Source organism: Osmerus eperlanus, chromosome 6 (genome assembly GCF_963692335.1).
Source record: "Osmerus eperlanus chromosome 6, fOsmEpe2.1, whole genome shotgun sequence".
NCBI lineage: Eukaryota > Metazoa > Chordata > Actinopteri > Osmeriformes > Osmeridae > Osmerus > Osmerus eperlanus.
The window spans coordinates 13,098,150-13,123,857 of NC_085023.1; the positions used below are offsets into that span (position 1 = coordinate 13,098,150).

At 45.2% G+C, this 25,708-nt stretch overlaps 2 protein-coding genes across 5 annotated transcripts in view; both read left to right on the top strand.

The window, feature by feature from the left end:
• ldb3a (LIM domain binding 3a) overlaps window positions 1-12,180 on the top strand; it is a 24,471-nt gene extending 12,291 nt beyond the window's left edge. The window contains exons 3-9 of one of the 3 annotated variants that reach the window (XM_062463588.1): window positions 4,166-4,235; window positions 7,071-7,093; window positions 7,962-8,168; window positions 9,086-9,118; window positions 10,517-10,683; window positions 10,947-10,983; window positions 11,776-12,180. In XM_062463588.1, coding sequence (XP_062319572.1) covers window positions 4,166-4,235; window positions 7,071-7,093; window positions 7,962-8,168; window positions 9,086-9,118; window positions 10,517-10,683; window positions 10,947-10,983; window positions 11,776-11,872 — 634 coding nt within the window. In that variant the 3' untranslated portion in view covers window positions 11,873-12,180. Of the gene's footprint in view, window positions 1-4,165; window positions 4,236-5,239; window positions 5,461-7,070; window positions 7,094-7,961; window positions 8,169-9,085; window positions 9,119-10,516; window positions 10,684-10,946; window positions 10,984-11,775 lie in introns of all 3 variants that reach the window. The other 2 variants (XM_062463589.1, XM_062463590.1) reach the window with 2 other exon arrangements.
• Window positions 5,376-25,483, top strand: LOC134022235 (LIM domain-binding protein 3-like). 2 transcript variants are annotated; one of them, XM_062463587.1, is made up of 7 exons: window positions 5,376-5,485; window positions 21,310-21,607; window positions 21,705-22,029; window positions 22,182-22,362; window positions 22,480-22,600; window positions 22,737-22,852; window positions 23,094-25,483. In XM_062463587.1, the coding sequence occupies exons 2-7, from the start codon at window positions 21,322-21,324 to the stop codon at window positions 23,181-23,183; spliced, it is 1,119 nt and encodes a 372-aa protein (XP_062319571.1). In that variant the 5' UTR covers window positions 5,376-5,485; window positions 21,310-21,321; the 3' UTR covers window positions 23,184-25,483. The 2 variants fall into 2 exon arrangements, with proteins under 2 accessions (XP_062319571.1, XP_062319569.1); XM_062463585.1 differs by lacking the exon at window positions 5,376-5,485 and adding an exon at window positions 16,823-17,056 and having other exon boundaries at window positions 21,246-21,607.
• The last annotated feature ends 225 nt before the right edge of the window (window positions 25,484-25,708 follow it).

The window sequence follows — 25,708 nt, forward strand, 5'->3', positions numbered from 1 at the left end:
AGAAGAGTCACCCCCCACTATTGATCTGTGGCAGTCTGATACCACACACACACACGATGGCACATGGACACAAACTCGCACTGCATATTAGCACATCCAAGGTTGCAGACAAGATAAAGTCCTAATGAAAAAAATAACCTCAATATAGCTGGGGCACCCGATGAGATGTATAACGACATGGATAACTCCACTGCCATATCATGAATGATTGTCAGTCTCTATGATTGATAGTCTTGGCTATCGACCAATCAGCCAATTAAATGGACATGATATTGGAGACAAAAGAACATGGGAGGGAACCCGGGGGAGGGCCTGTTCTCCTTTAACCCGACAATCAGGGACATTTTAATAACTTAATTACGTGACCTAGACACAGACCGAAACAGCATAGCGTCTGTTTTGCTGCAGTCTTATCAGAGCCTAGGTTTACGAGCATACATCCTTTTCCATCTTCTTAGTGGAGTCTGACGCTTGCACGCAGCTCAGGGGCTGTTCTGACTTTTAGTTGGACATTTTCTTTTGGCCTACTTTTCCGATCTTACCTCGGTATTGATTTTACCGTGGGGGACCCTAGACTGGGATGGCGCTATTCTATTTTGTTGTTTTTATCCGGCCTCTTCATCCCTGAATACGACCTGATAGTGTTCCATTTGCTGAGGGGGATGGTTAGCTGTGGTGAAGTGCAAGCTGGGAAAAGGTCACAGTGTTTTTTCATTGCCCAGTTTCATCTCCAAGTCAATTAGCAGCGGTGACAGGGGACTTCAACATGACAGATGGCTTTTACTCCTGCTCAGGACACTACAGTCGTATCCCACAGTTGAGTGGCTACCACCAGTTTGTTTCCTGAAATATGGTCCATTCTAGCATAAGTCCCATTTCCTTTCGCCATGGGATGGGCTTTTGGCAACCGATTATGTCTCTTGTCTGATATAGCCTCCGCAAACTCGGTCAGTAAGCGTGTTACACCATTTCTAAAAGCCCACTCTAAAGTATCTCCTTTTTAGGCACAGTTCACTGCCAGTTCACCTCTCTGTTTGCATCCTATGGTTCTACATGAGCCTGGCTAATACCTAACTCAAAGTCTTCCTGACTTCAGGGTCTTAATAGATTTGTTTGATGTTGTTGGCACTAGAAGTTGATTACAAAGGGCATGTGCTCTCAACTGGTTAGGGTCGACTGGCAATATGTTCCCCTTGGAAAACATCCGTAAACACAGCATTTAAACAACCAGTTATTACATTTAGGAACTATACAAAGACACAAATGTGAGGTTATTCGTGACGAGATCATTTGTGACATTTGGCATCTTAAATGGCATAACATGGCATTTCTTTTTGACCAAAATAAGAATGAAAAGTGTGAGAGGGGGGGTATCATCATTGATTACATTCCTATTTGGAAGAACACACAATCTCAATATTGTTGGCGAAATAAACAGGCTGTAGTACTGACAAGCTACACTGTAAATACTTTTGACAAGAAGGACGGACAGAAGAAAAGAGCTTCTGTCTCTTTCATGTTTGCATGCCTAATGCATGCCGTCGAAAATGTTTTCAAAAGCACTTAACACGTTTTGATAAAAAGAGCATTTCAACTCCAGTGGTTGGGTGATGTCTCTGTCTATCTCCTGCCTCTGTGCTGTGACAAGGTGCAAATTGTCAATTTTACTTTACCCCCCCCTATCTACACTGATTCATACAGAAAGGTTCTCTCTGCGCCCCAACACCCCCCCCCCCCCCCTTCTTGTGCTCTTGTGCGGTAGTTCCACCATCCGTTTTCCATCAGGTTAATGATTGCAGGAACACAGGCAGAGGAGGCTGGGGATCGATGAGGCACTCGTTCCCCCTGCTGTGTGACTGATACAAGAGGAGACCCCCCCTCCCTCCGTCTCCCGTTGAGTGTTTACCGAGATTGCCCTCGTCTTCTCCTAAAGGAGAGCTCTCTGTCTTTCTTCACTCTACACCCCCCCCCCCCACCACCACCACCACCACCTATTTTTCCAAGAATTTTCTTCATGTTCTTCCGTTTGTTTTTACCCCAGAGAAAAAAATCACAAGGTTCCTTGAAAACAATTAGCAAGGCACACAAATGCCCCGTCGGCATAACCTGGGCAAAGTGCATTGAGCTTGGAATTTACCTAGCTGGCCTCATCTTGTGTAATGTGAGAAAATCTGAGAGAGCTTGAAGAACACAGGCATGCGAGGGTCAGCAGGCCTACCGTGTGTCTGGATCCTGGGCCAGACCCCTTTTTTTCCCATAATCCTTCAGCGATGCCTTTCTTAAAATGGCTCTAATCTCTCAGGTCCCATAAATCTAGCCTGAGATCAGAGAGGTTTACCTGTCGTTCACTCATCTGTAGGGAAGAATGGAAAACCTCTAAAAAGAGAAACTTCCCCCCTTTCACCCTGTGCGCGTACTTTTAGTGATTATGAAACGCTAGGGTCAGCAGTGCAGTGCTATCCCACAATGCCCATCCCCGTGGACCAGTTTAGCCACATGTTGAGGTGTTGGAGGCATAGTAGAGGCTCGAAAACGACCTCAGGGCTGGACCTGTTTGACATTTCTTTTACCAGAACCTTACAAGAAGGCTTTGTGAAAATCTAACCGAAATCCATGTATCTATTTTGAAATTGAATGCAGTTATTTCTTTTTCAAATCATACTGTATTCTGGGATGTCTGTTTTTTCATCACATATTCTCGAGGTATTCTTAAGACACAGGTCAGAATGAAGGTTATGCTTTCAGAAAGTAGTTTCACTTGATAGCATCAACAAAATACGCAGTCTGGTTTGAATGCCGGAGCCATTTAGTAGGACTTTTGTGTGGCTGGCAGACAGAATGCACAAGGCCAACCTAATCCCCCAAAAATACCAATCGATTTTGTGTGGTTGCCAGCTTGAGCGACAACCATGGAACCAGTGGATTGTGTATGTGCCCATTTCAGTGTATGTTTAGAAATACTTATCGGGCGCTATTGATGTTTTCCTGATGGCTTTTCTAGCGCACACTTATCTACAGCCTTCTTGGTTCACCCTGGTATCAGCTGGAGTCAAGGCACCAGACAACTAAACAGGATGGTGCTCAACACAACCTGTTCACCCAGTAAGCACACTCAGTAGACTTCAAGTACATTGATTCAGACTGGATTTCCTTTCCTGGAACCGTCTTAATTACAGTTCTACTTCATTTCTTGGTTAAGGGGACTGCACAGCCACTCCATGTCTCATTAGGAAGAAGATACATGTCCCTCTAGCTCTGTGTCCGCAGTGCAGACATTGACCTGCCTTGTCCCTTTTGTCTGCTGACCCTCTAGTCTGACCCACTTGGCAGTAATACTCAATGGGCAATATCAATGTACTACATCTATGAATCAGTCAGTCCTTCACATCACTTTGGATCTGGGTCAGGGGCTGAGCACTTCGCCCAGACAGCCAGTGCATTAAACCCCGGCAACTGTCGAAGTTTGGACACGCACGTACTGTAAATGTTATTCTCTGAACCGGATGTCAATGCATTGTCCGTGCCACTAATCCTCAATAATCACTTTGTAGGGCAGGTGATTCAAATGTATATAGCGGATTAACTTTTTGGCCCTGCTGACCTGGGAGTGTTACAGTACTCCTATCTGTGTTGCTCACTCTGCTTGTCTCTTGAGAAACACACAACCTGTTTTTCTTTTCTTCGAACTCTCTCTCTCTCTCTCTCTCTCTCTCTCTCTCTCTCTCTCTCTCTCTCTCTCTCTCTCTCTCTCTCTCTCTCTCTCTCTCTCTCTCTCTCTCTCTCTCTCTCTCTCTCTCTCTCTCTCTCTCTCTCTCTCTTTCTCTCTCTCTCTCTCTCTCTCTCTCTCTCTCTCTCTCTCTCTCTCTCGCTCTCTCTCTCAGCCCCTCCCTCCCTCTCTTTCTAATTGGGCTTCTCTTTTATTTAGTTGAAAGCAGAAGAGAGACAGACCATGAAATTAAAGTTGTTTCAGTTAATTTCTGGCATTTGCTTGTAATGATTGAATGTGGTGTTGACTCTTGATACAGAATTGACGCTGTGCATAGCATAGTTTATAAGCTATGCACCTTGTTGTATACAACCTTGTTCAAACGTGACAAAATTAAATGTAATGGTCAAAATCAACTATTGACAGTTATTTTTTATTGATCTTCCCGTATTGTTGCAGGTCAAAACGCCCAGTCCCTCAAGGCAACCCCAGAATCGACTCTCCCTTAACTGTTATCCCTCATCAGAAGGTAGGCACGGGCATATTGTCTGCACACACACACACACACACACGACTAAGTAACCCTGGGAAATGGAAATAGACGTCCTGAAATGTGCCAATGGAACACATTTCTCCTCCAAAGTTCTGGAATTTAAGTTCTATCACAAACACTATGACACACACTCAGATGCGCGCACACGCACACAAACACACACACCCATACACACATACTATACATTCATATCGATACTCTGGGAATGAATTAATCACAATCCTAAGTGTCAACATTGCTCAGTGAGGTACACAGACAGACACACACTCCAAAACTGAACATGCAGTCAAAGCCACACACACACACCCTCTTCACACACTCAATATCCCTCAAACACACACACACACACACGCTGCCCCTTTTTAAGCTCTCTCTACGAGCACAGCCTTGGTCAGGGTCTAGACCCGAGGCGTGAGGAGGCAGAGTTCCATAAGGCCCCGTGCAAAGCTGCAGCATTACTGAGAGGAGGTGCTTTGAGGTGCTTGTAGCACCTCCAGCTCTGGGGACTGTGGGAAAGGCCTGGCGGACGTGCTGGAGCCTGATCCTGCTCAGGATTTCACACTCTGTGGGGAGCCCAAACACAAGTCACCATCAGGGACAATTCCAAGTGTCCTACCGCCCTCTGATGGCGGTATGGGGTAGTGCACCAGGACTGTTCACCTGTCACCTGTGTGCAGTTTGACCAATGTTTCTCACACCCCCGGATTCAAAAGAACGGGTTGTCATAAAGTTAGCAGAAGCCTGATAACGACCCTTCCATTTGAATCGGGTGTGTTAGAAGAGAGAAACCTTAAAGAAATTCAGGCCAGGACCAGGGTTGAGAAACACTGAGTTAACCTAAAAAGATGGAGACAAATACTTTGATACCCATTACAGTCTCCTCTGCACCCTCCCTGACCACAAATCTACCACCCTCTCTTCCTCTTCTCTTACCTGCTTCACCCATCTCTCCCTCCCCCCCCCCCCCCCCCCTCCCAAAGGGTCAAACAGCTCAAATAAATGGCAGCCTCTCGGCCCGCAATACCTCCTCCGGCTCACTAGAGGCCCTCGGCGAGTCCCACGGGGCATCTCCCACCGCCAGGCACACGCCCAGCGATGGGGCCAGGAAGCAGTATAACACGCCCATCGGGCTGTACTCGGAGGAGACCCTGAGGGAGATGGCCATGCTCCGGCAGGGCTCGGCAGCAGGCACCCCGGTGGGGTACGTAGGCTAACCAGCTAGCAGGCTGTGGTGCCTGGTATGGTGCCTGATACATGAGTTAGCGGTAGCGAGAAGGGGTGGTCGGACGAGACTTAGCCCCGTGTTGAGACTGGAGTGGGGTTTAAGGTGGATAGAAGTTGCCCCCTAAAGTAGTATGGATTTATGATGTCACGTATTCATTTGGCTGATGCTTTTATCCAAATTGACATACAGGGGGGGGGGGGGGGGGGGGGGATTTCAACCTACGATCTGCATTCAATCTCTTAATCTGTACCCATTTCTATCATCAGCCTCTGAGCACATCATTCCCATCATAGCTCTTTGGAAAATTGAAGACTGTGTCAGTGTACAAGGGCAATTTCCTTCTACTCCAAAGCCCAACCTAGCCCCAGCTACTCTGCAAACTCTGGGACAGAGAGAGCCTCAGAACGTTCAGGATTTAAGCTGCTGACAAAACCAGTATCATCAACACCTCCATGCCAGAAGTGGAGGTGCTTTAGCCCCCCAGCCCCACCCCCATGAGGGGAATGTGCAAGGTAGCAACCCCCAGGCCTGTAAAGGCCCCTGGCTCAGGCTGTGCCCCCCCCCCCCCCCTTCAGGTAATACAACAAGCCAGGGAAAGATTAGGTTTCTCCCTCAGCTGAAACACCCTAGCTGAGACAACCCTTGACACAAGCCTTGACACACCTATCTGACAAGATGAACCCCAACCACTGCTCGCTTCGTGGGCCAAGATGGAGATGAAATTCGAGTGACCTGGGGATGGATCCATTCGTGTCTGCTTACCAGAGAACTCAGCAGCTCCTGTTGTTTACGTCTTTAAAGCCAGAGTCCAAAAGCGTCCCTCTGTGTGTAGACTGCATAATGTCACTCTAGAACCACAAGTAGCCAAATGTGTAAGCAGTGTCAGTATGCATTTCCAAGCGATATTCCATGTACTGCAGTGTCAGCCTTGGCAAGCTAACCCAGAAAGCCAGTGCGCTGACCTCACATCTTGTGGGTCTGGGGTTCTCACAATGGCACGGCGCGATAAGGTTACTGTTTCACTAAGAGGTGGGTGAAGCACCAGTTCCTGTTGTTGTTTTAAAAGGCGATGGAATGCTTGGGTTCGAGTTTTAGCCTTCCCTGACCTGGTCTCAACTCAAAACATACCGGCGCCCCCATATATCTGGATCTCTCTATCTGTCTCCTTCTTTTCATCTCTCCATTTCTGCCTTTCAACCTCATATCCCCTTAGGTTAATAGTCAGCCACATTTGTTTTTACACATTTGTTCTTTGAATGTTACGCCTGCTCACCAGAGCTTCCTCTTATTGAAAATATCGAATTATTCTTATTTTCAAATAAGAAAGGCTTAGACCATCAGAAATTAAAAAGCCTTATTTCCTGGGTAAGTTGATGAAATATTCCATCTTCTTTATTTGGTGCAGTTGGTGCCAGTTTCCTTTGAACCCGGGATAATCTTCACCTTCCTTTAATTCCCTCTTCTGAAATGCTGTTCTTCACTCTTTCGCTTCAGTGATCCGTGACCTTATGAGGGCCGGTTATCGTGTGGAAGTCTTGTTAATCACAATCTTTTCATTTCTCCTTCTTTCCCTTCCGCTGCCTCAGGTTATTACCAACACTCCTGCCAAGTTAGTATCCTCCCACCTTGGATGTGGTGTAGTCGTGTGTGTGTGTGCGCACGCACGGTGGTGTGTGTGTGTGTGTTTCAATTTATGTAAAAAATAATAATAATTATGGTGAACATGCATGATTTTGTATCAGACTCTCGGGTGTGTGAAACAGTTGTGACAATCTCAAGTGTCCTGGAGGGTGTGTTTGTGTGTTATTTTGGCCTGGAATGAGTATATGCATGCTCTGGTTCTGGAATTCCGTTTTGAATACATATGCATTGTCCTAGCTTGCTCTGAGATTGAAGGAGATGCCAGTTAGCATAGATTTTTGCCTTGAATTTTATAGTTTGAACAGTAATGTTATAGCACAGTGCATATAGCCATTATGTGATGTATTTTACCTTGCATGCTTCTGAAGCTTCAATTAACTTCAACTTAAATTATGAATCTGGTTGTTTCAGATTATAATTGCATAAATATTTTTCCAAATCAATTGCTTGGATAAATATATATTTTAATATGTATTTGCTGTATATGTGTGGGCTTCTAGGACCCTAGCTGAGGTATCTGTATACCATGAAACCTGAGAGTATAGAGACAGTGTCTGCAGTTATGTGAGCTGTGCTGTGGTTGCTGGTTACAGATGGAGAAAGCATGGTGCCATGCAATGTCGGTGCTTTGAAATCCCCCCTTTTGTCCCCCAAATACACATCCATCACCACACGCCCCCCCTAACGTGATCTCTCCTCCCCCCTCCTTCACTTCCCATCGCTCCGTTCCCATCCTTCCCTCTCTTTTCTGTCCTCCTCCTCCTTTCCTCCTCATCTTCACCTTGACCATCACCCCCTACCCCCCCCACCCCCCCTCACATCCACCCCCCTCACAGCAACGAGTACATGCCCAACTTCAACCCCGGCGTGTTAAAGGACTCCGCCCTGTCCACCCACAAGCCAATCGAAGTAAAGGGCCCAGGAGGCAAGGCCACCATCATCCACGCCCAGTACAACACGCCAATTAGCATGTACTCCCAGGATGCCATTATGGACGCCATTGCCGGACAGTCCCAGGGCAAGGGACAAGAGGGCATGCCGGGGTAAGACCGCCTCCCCACTCACCCTCTCACTGCACTCCCTCTCCTCCTCTGCCTCTCTATATTCCTCCTTCTCTTTTTCTGCCCCCCAAGGCTAGTCTGCATGTTAGGCTAGCTGCCTCTCTTTGTCTGTGCTATGCTGACCCAGACTGGCCCCCTGTTAGCCGCGCTGTGCTCCAAACCTCCTCTGGCCGTCTCATCAGGAGGTCTTATTGCACCAGAGACACGCCCATCCTTCATAGGAGGTTGTCCGGATAGGAATCCCCTGTGAGTTTCTGTTGTTGGATCCTCCAGATTGGTTGTTGATGGAGGCAACTTGTCTGAAATGTGGGGTTTGTTTTTCTCTCAGGGGATTGTTTGTTGAAGGCTTGTTAAAGGTTGGAATAGGTTAACACCATGTGGAAATGTTGGGGTTAGCTTCGAGAGCACAGTGTGTCCTGAAATTCTAAAAGCAAGAAACAGGTCCAATACTTCAGGCTTCCGTATTTGTCCAGATTGACTGTTTATGCTATTCACGATCATCCAGACAAAGAAGTCACCAGTCCCTCCCTCATCTTTTCACTGCCTTTTTGTACTGTCACGCCCTGTTCCATCTGCATTTTTTCAAACATACACACAAATTTGCTTCATGAATAATACAAAATGTACAAACATCACTTTTATATTGGTACAACCCCTATACTGAAACGATACATTGAAACAGATTCTTTGCATTTGAAGGGAACTCCTTCAGTTCAACGCCTGATTTCGACCCAAGTCTAATTCATAATGTCTTCCTCCACATCAAACCACACCGCCCCCCCTGCCACGCCATGCTGCTTGCCCCCCACTCCCACCCCTGTCCATCCATCGATCAAACCATCCATCCATCCAATCATCCATCCTTGGCCCCACTTCCCTGCACTACCATTGGTTCACAGAGAGGAGGGACTAGCTGGTGGTTCCCCCTTTGCGTAAGTAGTGTTTGTCCTGCAGCCTGTCCTGGAGGCTGGTTCTGTATGCCGAGTCCGTTTCCTCGTCCGTTTCATCCACCCCGATCTGCCTGTCCTCCACCCCGGCCTCTTAACCCCTCTCCCTTCTAACTCTCCTGTTCTCACACTGAATGAAGACTGTCGGTTTGGTTTCTGGGGGATGTTTGTGTCTGCGTACAAGGTAACAATACCGAAGGGGATATGTATGTTTGAAAGTGTGAACAGAAATGGCCTCTGCACCCTACATGCAATGATGGCTGACTGAACACGTACACAGAGGAACTAGAAAGTGATATAGCCATAGATCGTTGATGATATGATGATTGATTGCCTTTTCCGCACATCTGTGTTAGTGGGTCTATGACCGCTAACAACCAATTTTTCCTTTTGACGGAAAATTGTACTTGTATTGCATTGTGTTGAATAGCATGGAAATCCCCAGTGATATAGAGATACTTTTTTGCAGTGTTATTTTTCCTTGAAATCAACAATAACTGAAGTGAAGTCAAATATTGCTCATCTGACGTGACATGGAATCATAGATTTAGTTCTCATTGCAAATTTGCTTTGGCCTTGACGTGTCATGAATCCTCTACCTCAACCTTCACACACCAAACATTCAGCGCCTGGCGACTGAGCACATCAGTCAATGCTCTGTCAGTGCAGCAGTTCAACCGTCCATTCGTCATCATGATGAGGTCTCCTTTACTGCCCACGCACAGGAAATAGGCTAATGGGTAGGCTGCTAATTGGATGGAACTGACTGTAGATGGATATATAGTGAAACCCCATTGGTCTAGATGTATTTCCTGGAGGAGGGACACACAGTCACATACTCCCAATGATGGCCAGCTGAGCGCGCTCCCTGGCTGCTCCACCTTGTGGCCATGCATGTTCCCCCGACCAGCCCTAATCTGGGGCCAGGCGACACGGCAACCAACAAAACTGAACGTTCTGAGCTCTTTCCTTCTCCTGTACATGGGTATGTTTGTTTTGTACTATATGCATATCTGAAATATAAGAATAATATTCAGATGAGAAAACGCAAAAGGCTATAGTGCCTCTGGAGACGTACTGCTTGACACGCAAGCTTCTGAACTAAGAAGAACTAAACCGCTAAAGTTTTCGTACTTGATAGCACAGGCTGGTTCTCAGCACTCACAGGTTTAAACCCTGCCTTTCTGCGCACCTTGTGCAAGAACAACGTCGGCGAGTACACCCAAACAATCCTTGAAAGGTATCTGTAACAACAGTTCCCCGATTCCCCCGCCAATGCACAAGACACCTCCTCCCCATCCCCCCCCCCCGTACAGCCACACCTGCAGGCCTCCCTGCCACTTCTCAGTGTTAAACGGACAGGCCCTCTCTCTGTGGTTGCAGTACGCTCCCAGTTAAAGACCGTCTTGTAGACAGTGCCTCCCCAGTGTATCAGGCTGTCATCCAGCCTCGGGACAAGAACGAGGAGATGGCTGACTGGGCTCGCGGTGCCACCCAGCTGCAGTCCAAGTCCTTCCGCATGCTGGCCCACATCACGGGAACGGAGTACAGTGAGTAGACCTGTTTGTTTTTACCGTGTTGCTTTTTCATCTCGTTCAATTATACACACAGTGTCGGTCCTCTAAAGCACCCACACACACAGACACGCACATCCCATGGAACTTCAGTAGTTCATGCTTGTGGGTATTTGTATAGTTAGATGTTGAATCAGAATCAGAAGGGGTTTTAATCGGCATGAAAGTTTGACCAAGTTCGATCAGTGTGATCATGCTAATGCCCTCCCTCTGTGTTTTTCTCTCTTCCTCTCCTGCAGTGCAAGACCCAGACCTGGAAGCTCTGATGAGGTCAAGGTAGGCAGCTAGCAGCAGCAACCAGCAGGTGGCCTAGAAGGGAGGCTATGTTTGAGGCCACTTATTCATCACCATTGGCACAGGCCTGACCACAGTAGAGCAGCGTTTCCTGCTGATAGTTAGCTGAAGCCCAACACACAAGGGACACCTCAAGGTCCCATCAGCCTTCAGGCCCCAGTTCGCCGCCCAACCCCTGCTCTCTGTGTGGAACTTGGAAGGTTTGAGAAGGAGTCGCCATGAGCCATATTACATGACGAAGCCTATCAACATCGAGTTTAGGTAGTGTAGGGGGTTAAATATTTTCCAAACAACCAAAGCTAATTCCCCTATGGTTTAAAGGAAGATGGGAAACTGAACAGTGTATTAACATGAACCAAATAATGCCAATACCAATAACTGTAATTATAATTACAGTTATTTGACTATATGGGTTAAATCAGAGCAAGAATGGTCAAAGTAAGGTTAAATAAAATAAACATTTCATAACATTGCAAATCCTATCAACATAGAGTTTAGGTAGTCTTCATAAGGTAGTTTTCTTAAGGTAGTCTTCATATGTCAGACACCTATGTCCATGGTTGACCTTTTGGTCCCCTCCCTCCCTTAAGGGGGCGGTGTGCTTAGTTGCTACACATACGGCAGAACCCCCATCCACACTCCCTCACAGCACTCAAGTCGGTGGAGTGGAAGACACTGTCCCCTAAACCCCATCACTCATCCTGCTCTTTTCTCCCTTTCTCTGCCCCTCTTTTTCCCCTTTCTCCCTCTTTTCGTCTTTCCCTCATGCCACAGAGAAAGGTTTGAGTCAGAACTCAAGGGCCCACGATTTGCCAAATTGAAAAACTGGCACAATGGCTTGTCTGCGCAAATCCTCAATCTCCCGGAATAAGGGTGGGGGAAAAGGACGGAAATTGGTGGCAACCAGAAAAGATAGAGCAGGTGTAAGAGATGGACTGCAGAAGAGAGGTTAGAAGATGTCCGAATGTGAAACCTAATTGGAGAAAAGTGTTCAAACCCTTTCACATTTGAATGAAGATCATTAGAGCTCTTGTTTAGGCTATGGCAGTTGAGTTCTCAGTTGAAAAAAGCCACTGCAGCATCAGTGCTGTTTAGAGTTTTGTCGTAAAGTCACCATATGAGTTTGACATTGTGATGTGTATGAATAAATACAGTGCCACTTGGAATGGAACTAACTAATAGTGGAGTTGGCTTTTTTGTTGCTTTCTCATTTTAGATATGTTATTTACTTAGAAAGAAAGGCTGGCTCACTCTTTGGCAGGAGATAAATGACAACCTAGTTGCAGTCAATTATTGAACCCTCAGCAAAATAAATTACAAGCCATTAGAAGCCTTCAGATGTCCATTGAATATAATTCACGTTTAACATAAATAAATATACTAAGCCTCATGAATCACTTAGAGAGCAAGTATGTTGAGAGAGCAAAGCCTCTAGTATTGATAGACGACACAGCATTAGGGAATTAGAGAATAAAGACAAACACAGATAGATGGTATTAATATAATAACAAAGACCTGCATAGATATTTATACTTATTTTGAATCCTTCATGGATTGTACGTGGTATTTAGTCTTTCATCTAAGACTATCATGGTCTAACAGACTCCAGCTTATCCATAGTACGTTGGCACTCTGCCATAAGTGAGGTGAATCCATCTGCTTTCACAGACAGAATGAAACAGATTATGTAGGGATTCTTTAGGAATGGTGAAGTGGAGACCCAAATAATGTGCGGTTGGACACGTTAGCACAAACTGGCCTAGATAAATGCGGACATACTGTCGCACAACACTACAAATAATCAAATGGTACTTCTATTGCATTGTCATGTAAGACACAGATGTACATGTCCTCCCCATTATAGCTTCGCTTATGTCCACACATGTCATTTGGTCTTGAAGACAAAATATCTCGGCATTACGTTGGGTTGAACTGAAGTAATGCCTAAAATGAACACAGGCCATTATAACGGTATTGAGTTAGCTTCCCATCTAGGCTTCAGACAGGGAGAGTTACATGGAGTTCAGGTGTGGCTGAGAGGACCTTTATAACTAGGCAGAAGAACGTTCACCAGATGATCCGCTGTTGGACGTCTGTCATCCCACCAGAGGGACATAGGACGTAAGCGAACATGAAGTGAAGTCTGTGAGTAGTGAGAGCCACGGAGTGAGGCCAAGGCTGAAAAGGCCAGATGAAAGGTAACTCTGCTTGTCTGGTTGTCACAGAAGGGGAAAGGTGTGTTAGCTCTGCTGGCGCCTGGCTTGGTGGCATTTCTGTAACAGCTGGAAACCTCTGCTAACTGCCCTCTTAACTGGGCATGCCCTTTTGCAACCCCCCCTCCCCCCCCCCTCCCCTCCCAAGCCCCCACCTTCACCCACATTCATATACCTCCCCCCCCCCCTCTCAAACACAGCGAGATATTTCCACATGCATGCAGTGCATGCTGGGTAGAGAGTGTGTTCAGAGTGCTTGTGACTAAGGTTGGCTGACCCCCTCTCGCTCGTCACCGTGGCTCTTCATTCCCCTCCTGCTCCTTTCCCACACTCAGGCTTTAGGCTCTCTGACCGAACACACACGACTCCTTTCTTCTCCCGCCTGGCATTATTCTTGGCCTTCTGTTCCTCCTCCTCCCCGCCTTCCGTCGTGACCGAACCCCTCGGATGATAAGATAAAGATAAAGCATCAGGATTGGTGTCATTTTGAAAAACCGTGGCTGCAGCACGTCCCTTCCATAGACCTGCGTCTCATTTCAAGATCCTTGTCAGGCAGTTGGAGTTCCAGAGGTTTTGGTGCTCATAATTCCCTACGTGCTTGTCGAACATGGGTTGTTCCAGATTGATGGAGACCTGAGGGTACCTTCCATAGAACCCTCAGCAGAAGTTTCATTATCATAGTGTACTTTTCATAGCATTTATAATTAGTACCTTCATTATATTATTAAATGGTAGGGTATTTTTATCCTTAAAGAAGCACTTCTCAGTTTTTTGTCTTTTTATACTAAGCCTTACATTTGTGTTTGTACACACATGGTAAATGCGAGTGCTACTTTAATATTCTGACATAAAGAGTCCTACTGTTAGGTGAAGGGCACAGAGATGAGGGTTGTGCGGTGTGTTTGTTTCTATGTTTGTCCTCATGTTATGTGTCTGAACCATCGTGTTCCCCAGCGTGTCTTGCCTATTAAGTCAATCAGTCAGTGTGTCATGTTACTATATCTTACATCTTCTTTAGATATCAGTCATCCTGTATTAACAGCTTGGCTTCGCCTGGATAACTCATGCGTCCTCATACTTATACTTGTGTCCTCGCTAGTTCACCCTTCGTTTAATTAATGGACGCTTGTCAGACATTTTTAGACCTTGGTATATGTACTAGTCTCCTTCGCATGTGCTAGTTATCCCCTCCTTTGCTAAAGGGTACTATCTAAACCTGCCCTAACCCTTGCTCCCCCTCCTCCCTCCCCTACCCTGCCCATTGTTTGCCTGCATGCCTGCCCTGGAGTGTCTGTCCCAGGGAATGAAAAGCAGAGCGTACCGGTAGATGAGGCCTCAGGCCGTAGAGCTGCTTCACTAACCTGGCTGTGTCTTAGTTGGAACGGGGCACCACACTTTCCCAATGTTGACAACTGTACCAAGTAGACGTGACCTTTAGCTGCAGGTTTGTCGCTTCAAATGTTCCCTTGCTGTGTATAATTTGGAAATTGTTCCTTTGCCACTGTGGCTCAAAACATATGGCATATTGACAGATGTTTGCAGTTACAGGACGTAGGCATTAACGTATGTGGCTATCTAACATCTCTTAATCATCTGAGGTCACCTTCCGTCTTTCCATCTTCTCATAGTCCCTCCCCTCCTGTATGTGGTCTTGGCCCCCAAAGCCCAATACCTTGTTCTAGCCCTTAACTTCTCTAGAGTTATTCATCTTTTCATAAAGATGTGTCCGATTTGGCCATACTTTGGCCATACATACAAAAGGTTGGCGATAGGGCCGTTCTGTTTTGTAGATTTGTGTCCTTTGTTGAGTCTTAGTTACGTTTAGTATGTCTGTTTATAAACCCCTGTCTGTTTTGGGGTCCTTGTAAGTGTCTGTGTATCTGTGTGTGTGTGTGCATTTTGTGAAGGACGTTAGTAGGTTAAGTAGTAAGTAAATAGGGTATAGCTTTTTAGAGGAAGCGTCGTTATCTGTAGAAAGTCCTTTTTTCTTTTTCTTTAGAAGTGCCTTGACAGAAAATTTGAGATTAGGGTTCAAGTGGAGGAAAGGAGGTACTCCCTCATATAGTAGCACTCCCTCAATGCCACTTTCATAGTTTCCTTTCACTCCGAGCACCAATCACCTGGCTATGTGTAGATCCTCCCACCTCATCCATTGACGCCACCAATCCTCATGCGGCACATTTAATTAAAAGATGCACCAAAACATCTTTATCAAGCATGACCACAATCTAGGAGTAGTTCCAAACCTCACAAGTTCACCACAGAAAGTGATGAAGGGATGATGACCACCTGAACCAAATTTCCTGACCTCGCTCTCCTTGTTCCACACCGCCATGATATGGGACATTCTATTTCTGCCTTTTGCATAAAGCCTATTTGTTGAAAGTGCTCCCATATACTGGATAGTTGTTTGGGGAAAGACTCAATCTTAAGAGAATAACCAATCCTACTTATTATTTCGGATAATTCTACTATAAAAAAAAAGGTATATCTCTTTAGTCATCAGTGTGTGTGGTATGTGAGTGAGGTTCAGAAGCAGAGGTCCAGGTGTGGAGGGAATAAGAGTCAGCCATCGGTCCACTACCTCCTGGCTTGTTGCTGCTAGATGCTTGCTGCCCTCTCTCTGACCCCGCCCACTCTGTCTGGGAGGCTCCCACTGGGCGTTGCATTCATTCCGTTCTCCAAGACCAACCACTCACCTTAGCCTGGAGGGGGGAAGTCTTAGCCTCCACCCTTCAATAAATCACTGAATGCTTTTGCCCCTTGACCAAGCCAATTGGGTTGTTCCAAAATACTACGTTGTTGGGGAGCAGACCCTTGCTGTCTTTGATATTTTTCTTACACATGAGTTGTGTGCACCCATAAACTGCCATGCTCACCGTGTGTTCATGCTCAGTCACCTTTTCTTCACTGCTGTTGTGTTTCATGATTAATCTTTTACTCTACAGGACAATCCAGATGCTCCAAATGCACTATGAGTTTCTGACTATATATAACACAGTTACAAATTTGAGTGCTATAGACTGTGTAAGTAGAGTAATGATACTGTACAATATATCAGATCTATAGCCTGGTTGGGCTCAGTCATTAGTGACCTCTTCCACTTGCTCTTTCTGTGGCCCTTGACATGACTGATGAAGCCGTTCTGTCCTGACACAGTTAGTTAATCATCCCCTATTATGGACCAAATCAATACATGTTGCAGCAGAGGCAGTTTCCCATTAAGAGAGAAATACTACCAGGCCTGGCCCCTCCCACCCCTAGTCTGTATGTTCTCCAATGACTCATTCAGATAGAGATGGTCAAAGGTGAATGTATTATTATCTCGTAGGAAATCGATTTTCTTTTCTTTTTTTACAAGGGGCACTCTAGTTTTGACCCAGTTTTTACTCCACGTGTGCTTCAAATGGCAACATTGAAACATATGATTCAATGAAGAATCAGTCATTTTATGTTTACTGATGGCCACCCTTGTATTGACTTGAGCAATATCGTCACTTTTTGCATGAGAAATCCAGTAACAATCATATGGGTCTTCTTGTGCTTATTAACTCTCTAATATTTGATATATACTCTTGACCACAGTTTGGCTGTGCGTATATATATATATATATATAATTGTCGCTCGACTGTTCAGTTCTCTCATTGCAACCTAACTTCTTATTCAGTAGCCCAGTTGAGCATGCTCCAGTCTCCACCAGCCCCGCACCTCTCGCTCTGCCTGCTACTGCTGCTTTGCCCAATCAGTCTGCCCCTGAGACGCAAAGCCTAGCCAATCAGTCGCCTCCGCCTGCTGTTGCCCCGTCTCCAGAACCAACCCCTGTAGCTCCTGTCCCAGAGAGGTAACCATGTGCTGTGTGGGTTTGTAGTGTTTGCCTGGTTTGATCTGACTGTCCCCAGCACCAACTGTTGCCATTTGCTTTGTTCTGTTTGATGTCTCTCTATCACTGTGTTGTGTGCTACGAAGGTGTCAAAGCCTCTATGTCTGTAAATGTACTTTGAAACTGTTTGTTCTTATCTTTTCACCTGTTCCTTGTCTTTTGTATGTTTCATCATAAATGTGTAAAAGTTCAAATGTATTTTCTTCAAAATTCAATGTTAGCTCTCGATAAAATTGGGTCATTTGTTTTTGTGACAGGGCTTAGTTACTCGGTATTTAAGGTAGGCCGATATTAAGTAAGTATTAAAGAAGGGTAGGATAGGACATACACATGTATAAATGTTCCAGTAACATAATATTACACCAGGCTTCCAGTCTTCATACAAGGTTGGTGGAATCAAACCCAAGGCTTAAACAACTGAGCCTTGTCTTCCATTGCTGTTTCAGAGCATTACTGTGCACATATTCTCATCATTTAAATGGTTCCAAACTATTTTATTATCCAACAACCAAATGGCTTATCAAGAATAATTTTCCTACAGTGTTACGCTAACGATCATACAATCCAAAGTATCCACGGTAAGTCATTCTCATGCCTGGAGGCCAAATGTCCAAGGAAAAGAAAGAGAGAAAGAGAAAAAGACAAAGAAAGCCTGCAGAGTCTCTGAGGTGTGTCAGAACAGAGAGCTCCCATATGGCAGGGATAAAGGGCTATTCCACCAGAATTCCATCATCCTTTAACCCCGTAACGACCTTATCATAACTCTCCCTCTTAATCTCACTGTTTATTTGTTCACTTATTTCGTCGGGAGTGTTAACCCAGAGTTGGAGTGGGCCGTCCGAGGTCTCTGCATCTGTGGTCCTTCAGCAATGCCATTTCGAACCTTACACCTGCCCATAAGCACATTCTCAACACACAAAGCATAAAGCGCAAACCCAGCCGTGCTCTCCGATGACCTCTAGGGCCGTGTGCTCCTCCCCTGCCCACGTCTTGCCCGGCCACGTTAACACAACTCTGTCCTCTGCAGCCGGCAGCCACCCTTGCAGACACAGCCAGTGGCCCCCGAGGCCCCTGCAGCCCCCCCTGGGGGGCCCCGCCACCTGACGCCCCCGGCCTTCCATATCTCATCTGCTCTGACGACACAGTCTAGGTACAGTTGTCATTCAATCCCTCCGCCCTTTCCTTTCGCTCTTGCCGCTCATGCGGTGTAAGCCTTGAGATTGGAGGTCGTCCTGCGAGATGCCTGGTGGAGCATGGGTTTAGAAGGGTAAACGAATGACTTGGGTTTTCTAAGGAGTGATTGAATTGGTAATTAGTTTGATATAAGGTAGACCTGGTTTGGCATGTTTGGCCCCCAGGTGATAGTGTAGTATATGTATTGTGAGTGTGTTTCATGTCAGAGAGATGGAAGATGTTAGATATTTCACAATGATGTTCGGTGTATGGTGATTTCTTGTCTGATTTTGTAGCGGACTGTACTGTAAATTCAGTACAGTAGTTGTTAGGTTCCAAATATGACTGTGTATGTAAGGAAGGTTGTTTCTAGCTCTAAGCCACCACTCAGACCTCTCTTGTTGACTCTCATTAAGAAACCACGTTTATAAGCAAGGGCCACCGCCCAAATCTGCGCTGGAAGCTCTGACTATCACCCCAGTGTTCCGCACCCGAACTTTGCCCAAACGAAAGCCTTCCCTGCCCTCAGGAAAACCCAAACATCTCAGGTACACGCACACACACACACACGCACGCACACACACACACACACACACACACACACACACACTGGACAGAGTGATAGGTCGTGCCAGTGGTGTGCAGAGTTGCTGGAGTACACGGGATAGGGGAGAATTATGGGCTTTGGAGTTTATAGACTTATTTCCATCTAGATTAAACCAACCAAAAAGATGTTTGACCATTCAACCATTCCTTTTACATGGCCATTGCCATTTTGGGGACTGCAGAGGCCGGCCAAGACCTTTCCCCAACATTGTGTTACCCGTCATTAGCATTAGCATACAAATTTGCAACAACAACGTAAGCTACTGTGAGAGTTTGGCAGCCAAGGTTGCTGCCTTCATTATTTGTTAACCGCCATTGTAATGTCTATTCACAGTATTAATGGTTAAACAAGTTTTGGCATTAAAGAAGGTAGCTAATTTTATTAAAGTTTGTAAGTAAGTCTTCACATTTGCATGCTACTAGTTAGCATTTTACATTACATTTGTCAGGTTTGCTAGTAACGGACACTTCACCCTGCAATGGCCAGATATGTACCGCAGTAATGGTAAATCGCCTGGTTATTGAGTTAGTATGTTCACCATGTTTAGATATGGTGCTGCTGTAGCTCCTCAATCCCATGCTTCCCCATGCTCACTCTGCACATCACAGCTCAACTGCATGCCCACATACTGGCTTGACTTATTATTTAGCTTGTTGTTTCATCTGGCAGATGTAGTCAAATATATATAATTGTTTTGAATCATTATAGTCTTTGTGACTATGCTAAAGAAGCTGTTGATAGAATGTGTATTTGTTGGAGTACAACACATGTTGAAGGTTTTGCTGAATTGTAGGCCTACTTCCTATTGTTTTCTAGTGAAAACATTATCATTACCATATTAACAATTTTCATAGTCTCAAAGTTAATATACTTGCACGTAAATGTTAAATTCTGGGCTTTGGGATACTCAGCTGTTTGCGCATTTGTTGGTGTCGCCTAAACCTTCTAAAAAGGTCAACGTTTATATACTTACCACAGGCTTAGTTGAATAAACAAATAAAATCTGCCCTTCAGTTTAATATTGTCGCTCCTCAATTTCTGCAATAATCCAATGACGCCAATGAGATAACCACAGTAGTTAAAGCAGGAGGCACTATCTCAGTTCACAATTGGCAGTGGGGGTGATTTGAAGTGGATTTATTTGCATGGTTTTTCGTGAGCTGCCATTTGGCTCACCTCCTTTTCAGGCTCCTAATTGCGTGCGGTTGTTTGTTCTTCAGTGACCTGGTGTGGTATAACTGCTGTAGTCAAGCGTGTTGACCCTGCGGTGGAACAAGATGCAGTGATTGTTGTGTGGAGTGTTGTGTTATAGTATGGGTAGGAAAGCTACGGCTGGTCAAAAGGTGTACTTGCGTGTGTGTAGTTTCACTGACGGTATCTTGAAATACATTATTTTGATATAGAAAACATTTAATTAATAAAGCCCCACTGCCACACACTGACACCCGGTGTGAGCAAGTTCACTTATATCCAAGAGAGACTGCAGAGTGTAGGTTGTAAAGGATGTGTAAACTCCTGAGTCCAAAAAAGGATTTTGAAGGGGGCAGCCCATGACATAGAGGTGAATGGTATCCGTGGCCATCAGAAAAAGAGTCCACAAAGCCTTTTCTGACACCTTACCCCTGAACCCTCTCTTTCTATTACGTTATAACTACAGCTTGAAGCAGTCTGCAAATGGCTACTGCTCCGAGTAAAAAAATCCTCAGTCTCCAGGTACTGCTGTTGGGAAGCGCATCCGGATAACACCTTCTCTATACAGCGTCTGGATAGTGTGTTGTCTTTCCCCCTGACGTGTCTTTGTAACCACCCCACCTCTGGAATAACTCACTATTCCCTGTTGGCTCTGTTATTAGCCGTGTGTAATTCGGATGCTGTTAATTCTGCTTTTGAAAAATGCCTGTTTTTTTTTACCTACTGTGTTTTTAACCACTGTTCCCATCATAACGTCCTTACGTATTCTGGTTGATTTTGAGTCTCTCTCTCTGACTGCCATGATCGAGGCTCTCTATTCTAACCCTGTCTTTCTGGTAGCAGGCTGTCTTTCTCTCTCTCTCTCTTTGGGTCTCTCTGCTACATTAAACTCCCACTAACATTTCCGTTAAACGTGTGGTAAAGGGGAGGAGCTCCAGGTAAGACTCACGTGAGTGGCCGCTCAGAATCAGGAAGGCAATGAGCAAGTCGACATCCTACTGTAGGTTTGACAGGTAGTAAGGTACAGCCCTTATGGGGTTTCATATATTATTCAGTGTCAGATTTTAAATAGATGCATGTCTATCGAGGTCTTGCGTGGTTACAAGACTGATTCGATCAGTCATGCCTGCATCTGGATAGTGGGAATGTCACTCAGCTATTATGTTTGTCCCTCTGCAGCCAGTATGGTCAGGCTCCTATGCACCAGGGCCCTCCCATGTACCAGGGGCCTCCCATGCAGCACCAGGGCCCTCCCATGTACCAGGGGCCTCCCATGCAGCAACAGGGCCCTCCTATGTACCAGGGCCCTCCAATGCATCAGGCTCAACCAATGTACCAGGGCCCTCCAATGCATCAGGCTCAACCAATGTACCAGGGCCCTCCAATGCATCAGGCTCCGCCTATGCAGCCAGCTCCGCCCCCACACCAGCCACCGCCCATGCAGCCGGCCCCGCCCATGCAGCAGAGCTCCATCCAGATCCCGATGGGACCGCCCCCTCCCAAGGTGGTCAGCACTGCCTGTGTCTACCCTACACAACCAGGTAGCCACCAGCAGGACGGACAGGCTGTCCTAGCATGATTCTGGATGATTTGTTTCGTTATGGGATGAGGAGACTAAGTGTTTCTTTTTTGTCCAAGCTCCAGCTCCTCCCCCGGCTGCGCCTGCAGACCCCTCAAACAGGCCCCCTTGGGTCACCGACGACACCTTTGCCCTGAAGTTTGACCCCAGCAAGACCACCACCACCAGCATGAAGGTCCAACCGCTCCCTCAGGGCGCCCCTCCTGCGCCAGCGTACATCCCCCACCCCTCCTCCGCTCCTCCCCCAGCCCCCAGCCCGGCATACAACCCTGCCCCCGCCCCCGCTCCCTTACCCTCAGTGGCCCGCGGCGTGGCTCAGAGGGCGGAGAGGTTCGCTGCCAGCGGCCGTACAGCCCTCTGTGGAGCTTGCAACAACATTATTAGGTAACAGGGAAATGTCTTCATTCGCACACAACCAGAACCCAAACGATGGTTTCCTTTTACACGATGGACAATTAGGCCGACGCGGCGGTTGAGTCGTTTGTCAGATTTACATGTGTAGCTAGCTTTAAGCTAAAGGCTGTGTGGTGTTACAGGGGTCCCTTCCTGGTGGCTCTGGGCCGCTCCTGGCATCCAGAGGAGTTCAACTGTGCCTACTGTCACACATCGCTGGCCGACGTCAGCTTTGTGGAGGAACAGAACAATGTTTACTGTGAGAACTGCTACGGCGAGTTTTTCGCCCCCACCTGTGCCCGCTGCAACACCAAGATCATGGGGGTCAGTCAACAGACACACACACACTCATTCTCTTTCTTTAATGTGAATACTCTCTCTCTCACACACACACAGACAGACAGACAGAATGACCATTTGTTCTGGTACTTTCTTGTGCAGGAGGTGATGCATGCACTGAGACAGACATGGCACACAACCTGCTTTGTGTGTGCCGCCTGTGGTAAGGCTTTCGGAAACAGCCTCTTCCATATGGAAGATGGAGAGCCGTACTGTGAGAAAGGTACCTTCGACTGTAGATCCGATCCACGTCACGCCGCCAAACATTTGTATCGGGGAAAACGGGGATCATGAAGTTTGACCATTTTAGATGCACGTCATAACTGGTGTTGTAACTAAATGTCTATTCTCTTTCCCAGATTACATTTCACTGTTCAGCACCAAGTGCCACGGATGTGACTTCCCTGTTGAGGCTGGGGACAAGTTCATCGAGGCACTAGGTCACACCTGGCACGACACATGCTTTGTCTGTGCGGTAAGAATGATTATCAGCAACTCACCAATCACCAATGCCCCTTCGCTGCATGCTGCACACTGTTATTCAAACAATCTATATGGACCTAAAAGTTTAACCCAATAGCTCATGATGAGCAACATACACCATGTACTGGAAAGTTCAAAAGAGACGTGCAAAAATTTGTCAACTGTAATATATTTTTTTAACATGCATTGCTCCACTGGCTGGTCAGATTGACGTATGCGTTTCTGTGTGCTAGGTGTGCAATGTGAACCTGGAGGGTCAGCCCTTCTACTCCAAGAAGGACAAGCCCCTGTGTAAGAAACACGCCCATGCCATCAACGTCTAGATGCTTGGTTGGCAGCCTTACGGGGTGGAGAGCCAGCTCAATGTACCCCAGCAGCCTGGGTCCTAAAGTGAGGGCATCGATGCTATTGATGACAAATACATTTTGCAGATCAGTAATTGAAATAACGCTACTTGTTTTTGTTCACCAGTACTGAAACTAAAGACAACACTGCCTAATGTTCCTTCTCTGACAGGAAATTATGTGATGAAAAGTGATTGCACAGTACACTTTTTAATTATGTCACCCTCAACAACAACAAAAAGAAATCATAGTTATATCAGAGAAAGGTTTAGCTAATTCCTTTGTTACCAGACTCCTGGTAGGCTTTAGTCCTGGGACTGATAGTCTAAACACATGAGACTGGTTTTAGTAGCAGGACTCTATAGTACACACAATACAGATGCCTTATTTCACAAAGACTGTCCTGTTCTGAATGTAAAACAAAAACTGAAAATTAAACAAGAAATGTAACACAAATATAGAGTCCAGTAAATATATCCAGACAGTTTTACATATTTACATTGGGTTTGAAGTAATATCACAATTATGCCTCACAGTGATCAATAGACCAAATGTGAGCTAATATAACTAATTTTACTAAGTAGTTACTAATCAGTTTGACTTCGCACAGGAAGTGTAGTACTAACTCAATTAAGTATTTAGTATTTATTAAACAGTGTTATTTATTTGCATAGGAAAATAGTAAACAGTGTTATTCAGTGGGCAGTGTGATGAAACTATACGTTCCATATTGAATTAATCAATTATGGCGTAATATTGAGACCTTAAGTTCGATCACAAGATTGTTTTTGTCTGCCCCCGGATTCAAGAAAACTCCAGTGGGCAAAAAAAAAATACATTTCGCTTTTGCCTTTGATTTTGTCGTGCCTTTTGTCCTGATAAATTTCCTCTATTTCATAAAAAAAGATTGCTATGCATATTCAGTTTGGTGTACATGTCCAAGTCAACATAACTCTTTTAGTTTCAAATGTTACTGGCTCACACACCTTAAGGACACTGGATGTGTGTGCTGGTGTACAATTTTTACTCTGATATTTGTTTTATACTGTGTATTTGGTGTGTGTGTGTGTGTATGTGTGCATGCATGAGTTGGTATATGACTGTCTGTGCATGTCTATTGGGTCAAATAATATATGTTTTGTATAGTGCCACTAGAATCACTGAGCGTAACTATTATTTGACTTACCGTAACTCTAAGAACCATCAAACACTGAGTGCGTTTTACGTGTTTTTTATTACTATCCACTGGAAGGAAAATTGAGGATATCTTACTGGAGGGAAAGGAGATGGAAATGCAGACTTGAATTGTTGGTAGGGATTTTAAATTGTCTCCATATTGAAACTAGTTGTATAGTTTCCAACCACTAGGGTGCAATATAGTGTTGATACCACTGACGTGGCATGCCTCACACTAGTGACTATTCACTTACCCATTTAATTGTTTTAAACTGCTGTCCCAAACTTAGCACCAAGTATCAAACTTGTGTTTCCCTGGCAACTTAAGTGTGTCTTTTCCTCTGCATGTTATTACCCTTTCATTGTTACTCAAATGTTCCCCATCCATGGGTCCTGTGCATGAATTTTATGTTTTTTTCACAAGAGCATAGTTGTCAGTAGTTGGCTGAATTTACCTAAAAATTACAAATATTTTTTGAATGCCTTCGTGAAACCTCATTGAGGATTATTTCTTAAGTACTGCTTCAAAAACGACAAGTCCTGTTAACACTGTTTTTATTAACTACTACAATCTTTTTTTGTCCTGGTATCTGCAGTACTATATCAGTAGCCCAAACTGTGCTTAATCACTAGTCTCATTTGATCAACTTACTATGGTTCTGATGGTGTTTTGGACACATACAGTATAGTGCTAGTCTATCATTTCACCATCCATTCCCAACTGACCACATCCTCTCCTGCTGTCACAGTCATTCCATTTAGTGAACATGTCTCTCTGGTGCATCAAGTATTTCTGAAGAGAGACATACCATCAGAACTCCCAATTTCCACTTCCCATTAAGTAAATAACAACTGGGTATTTATTTCACAAGTAATTTTAGGCTACTGAGTAGTGGTTCAGATGACACGTTTATGACACATTTGTTCAGTTTGCACTGCTGTATATTAAACACTTGCATCAGATGTGTAAAGGGGCTGCATCTTTCTCCATGTTCTGTATTTTGAGAAATGACTTCTATAGAGTATGTTACTGCTTTTCTTAGCATGGGATACACTCTATTTAATCTGATAATTTATTTACTTACTTAAACTTTACATATTTTTTTTCCAAAAAAAAAAACAGAATTATGGCCTTGCTTTTGAGTAGCTAGACTGTCAGGAAAAACAGACACACTCATTTGCTTTTATTAATAGAACATAATTATAACTTTTGCTTTATTTGTAATTTCAACTTTATTGTCAGTGTAAACAAGGTCTTCCCACAAAGCTTTTTTTTATTTTTTATAACACAATTTACTCAACTTGCCATACAACTTTCAAAATGACTT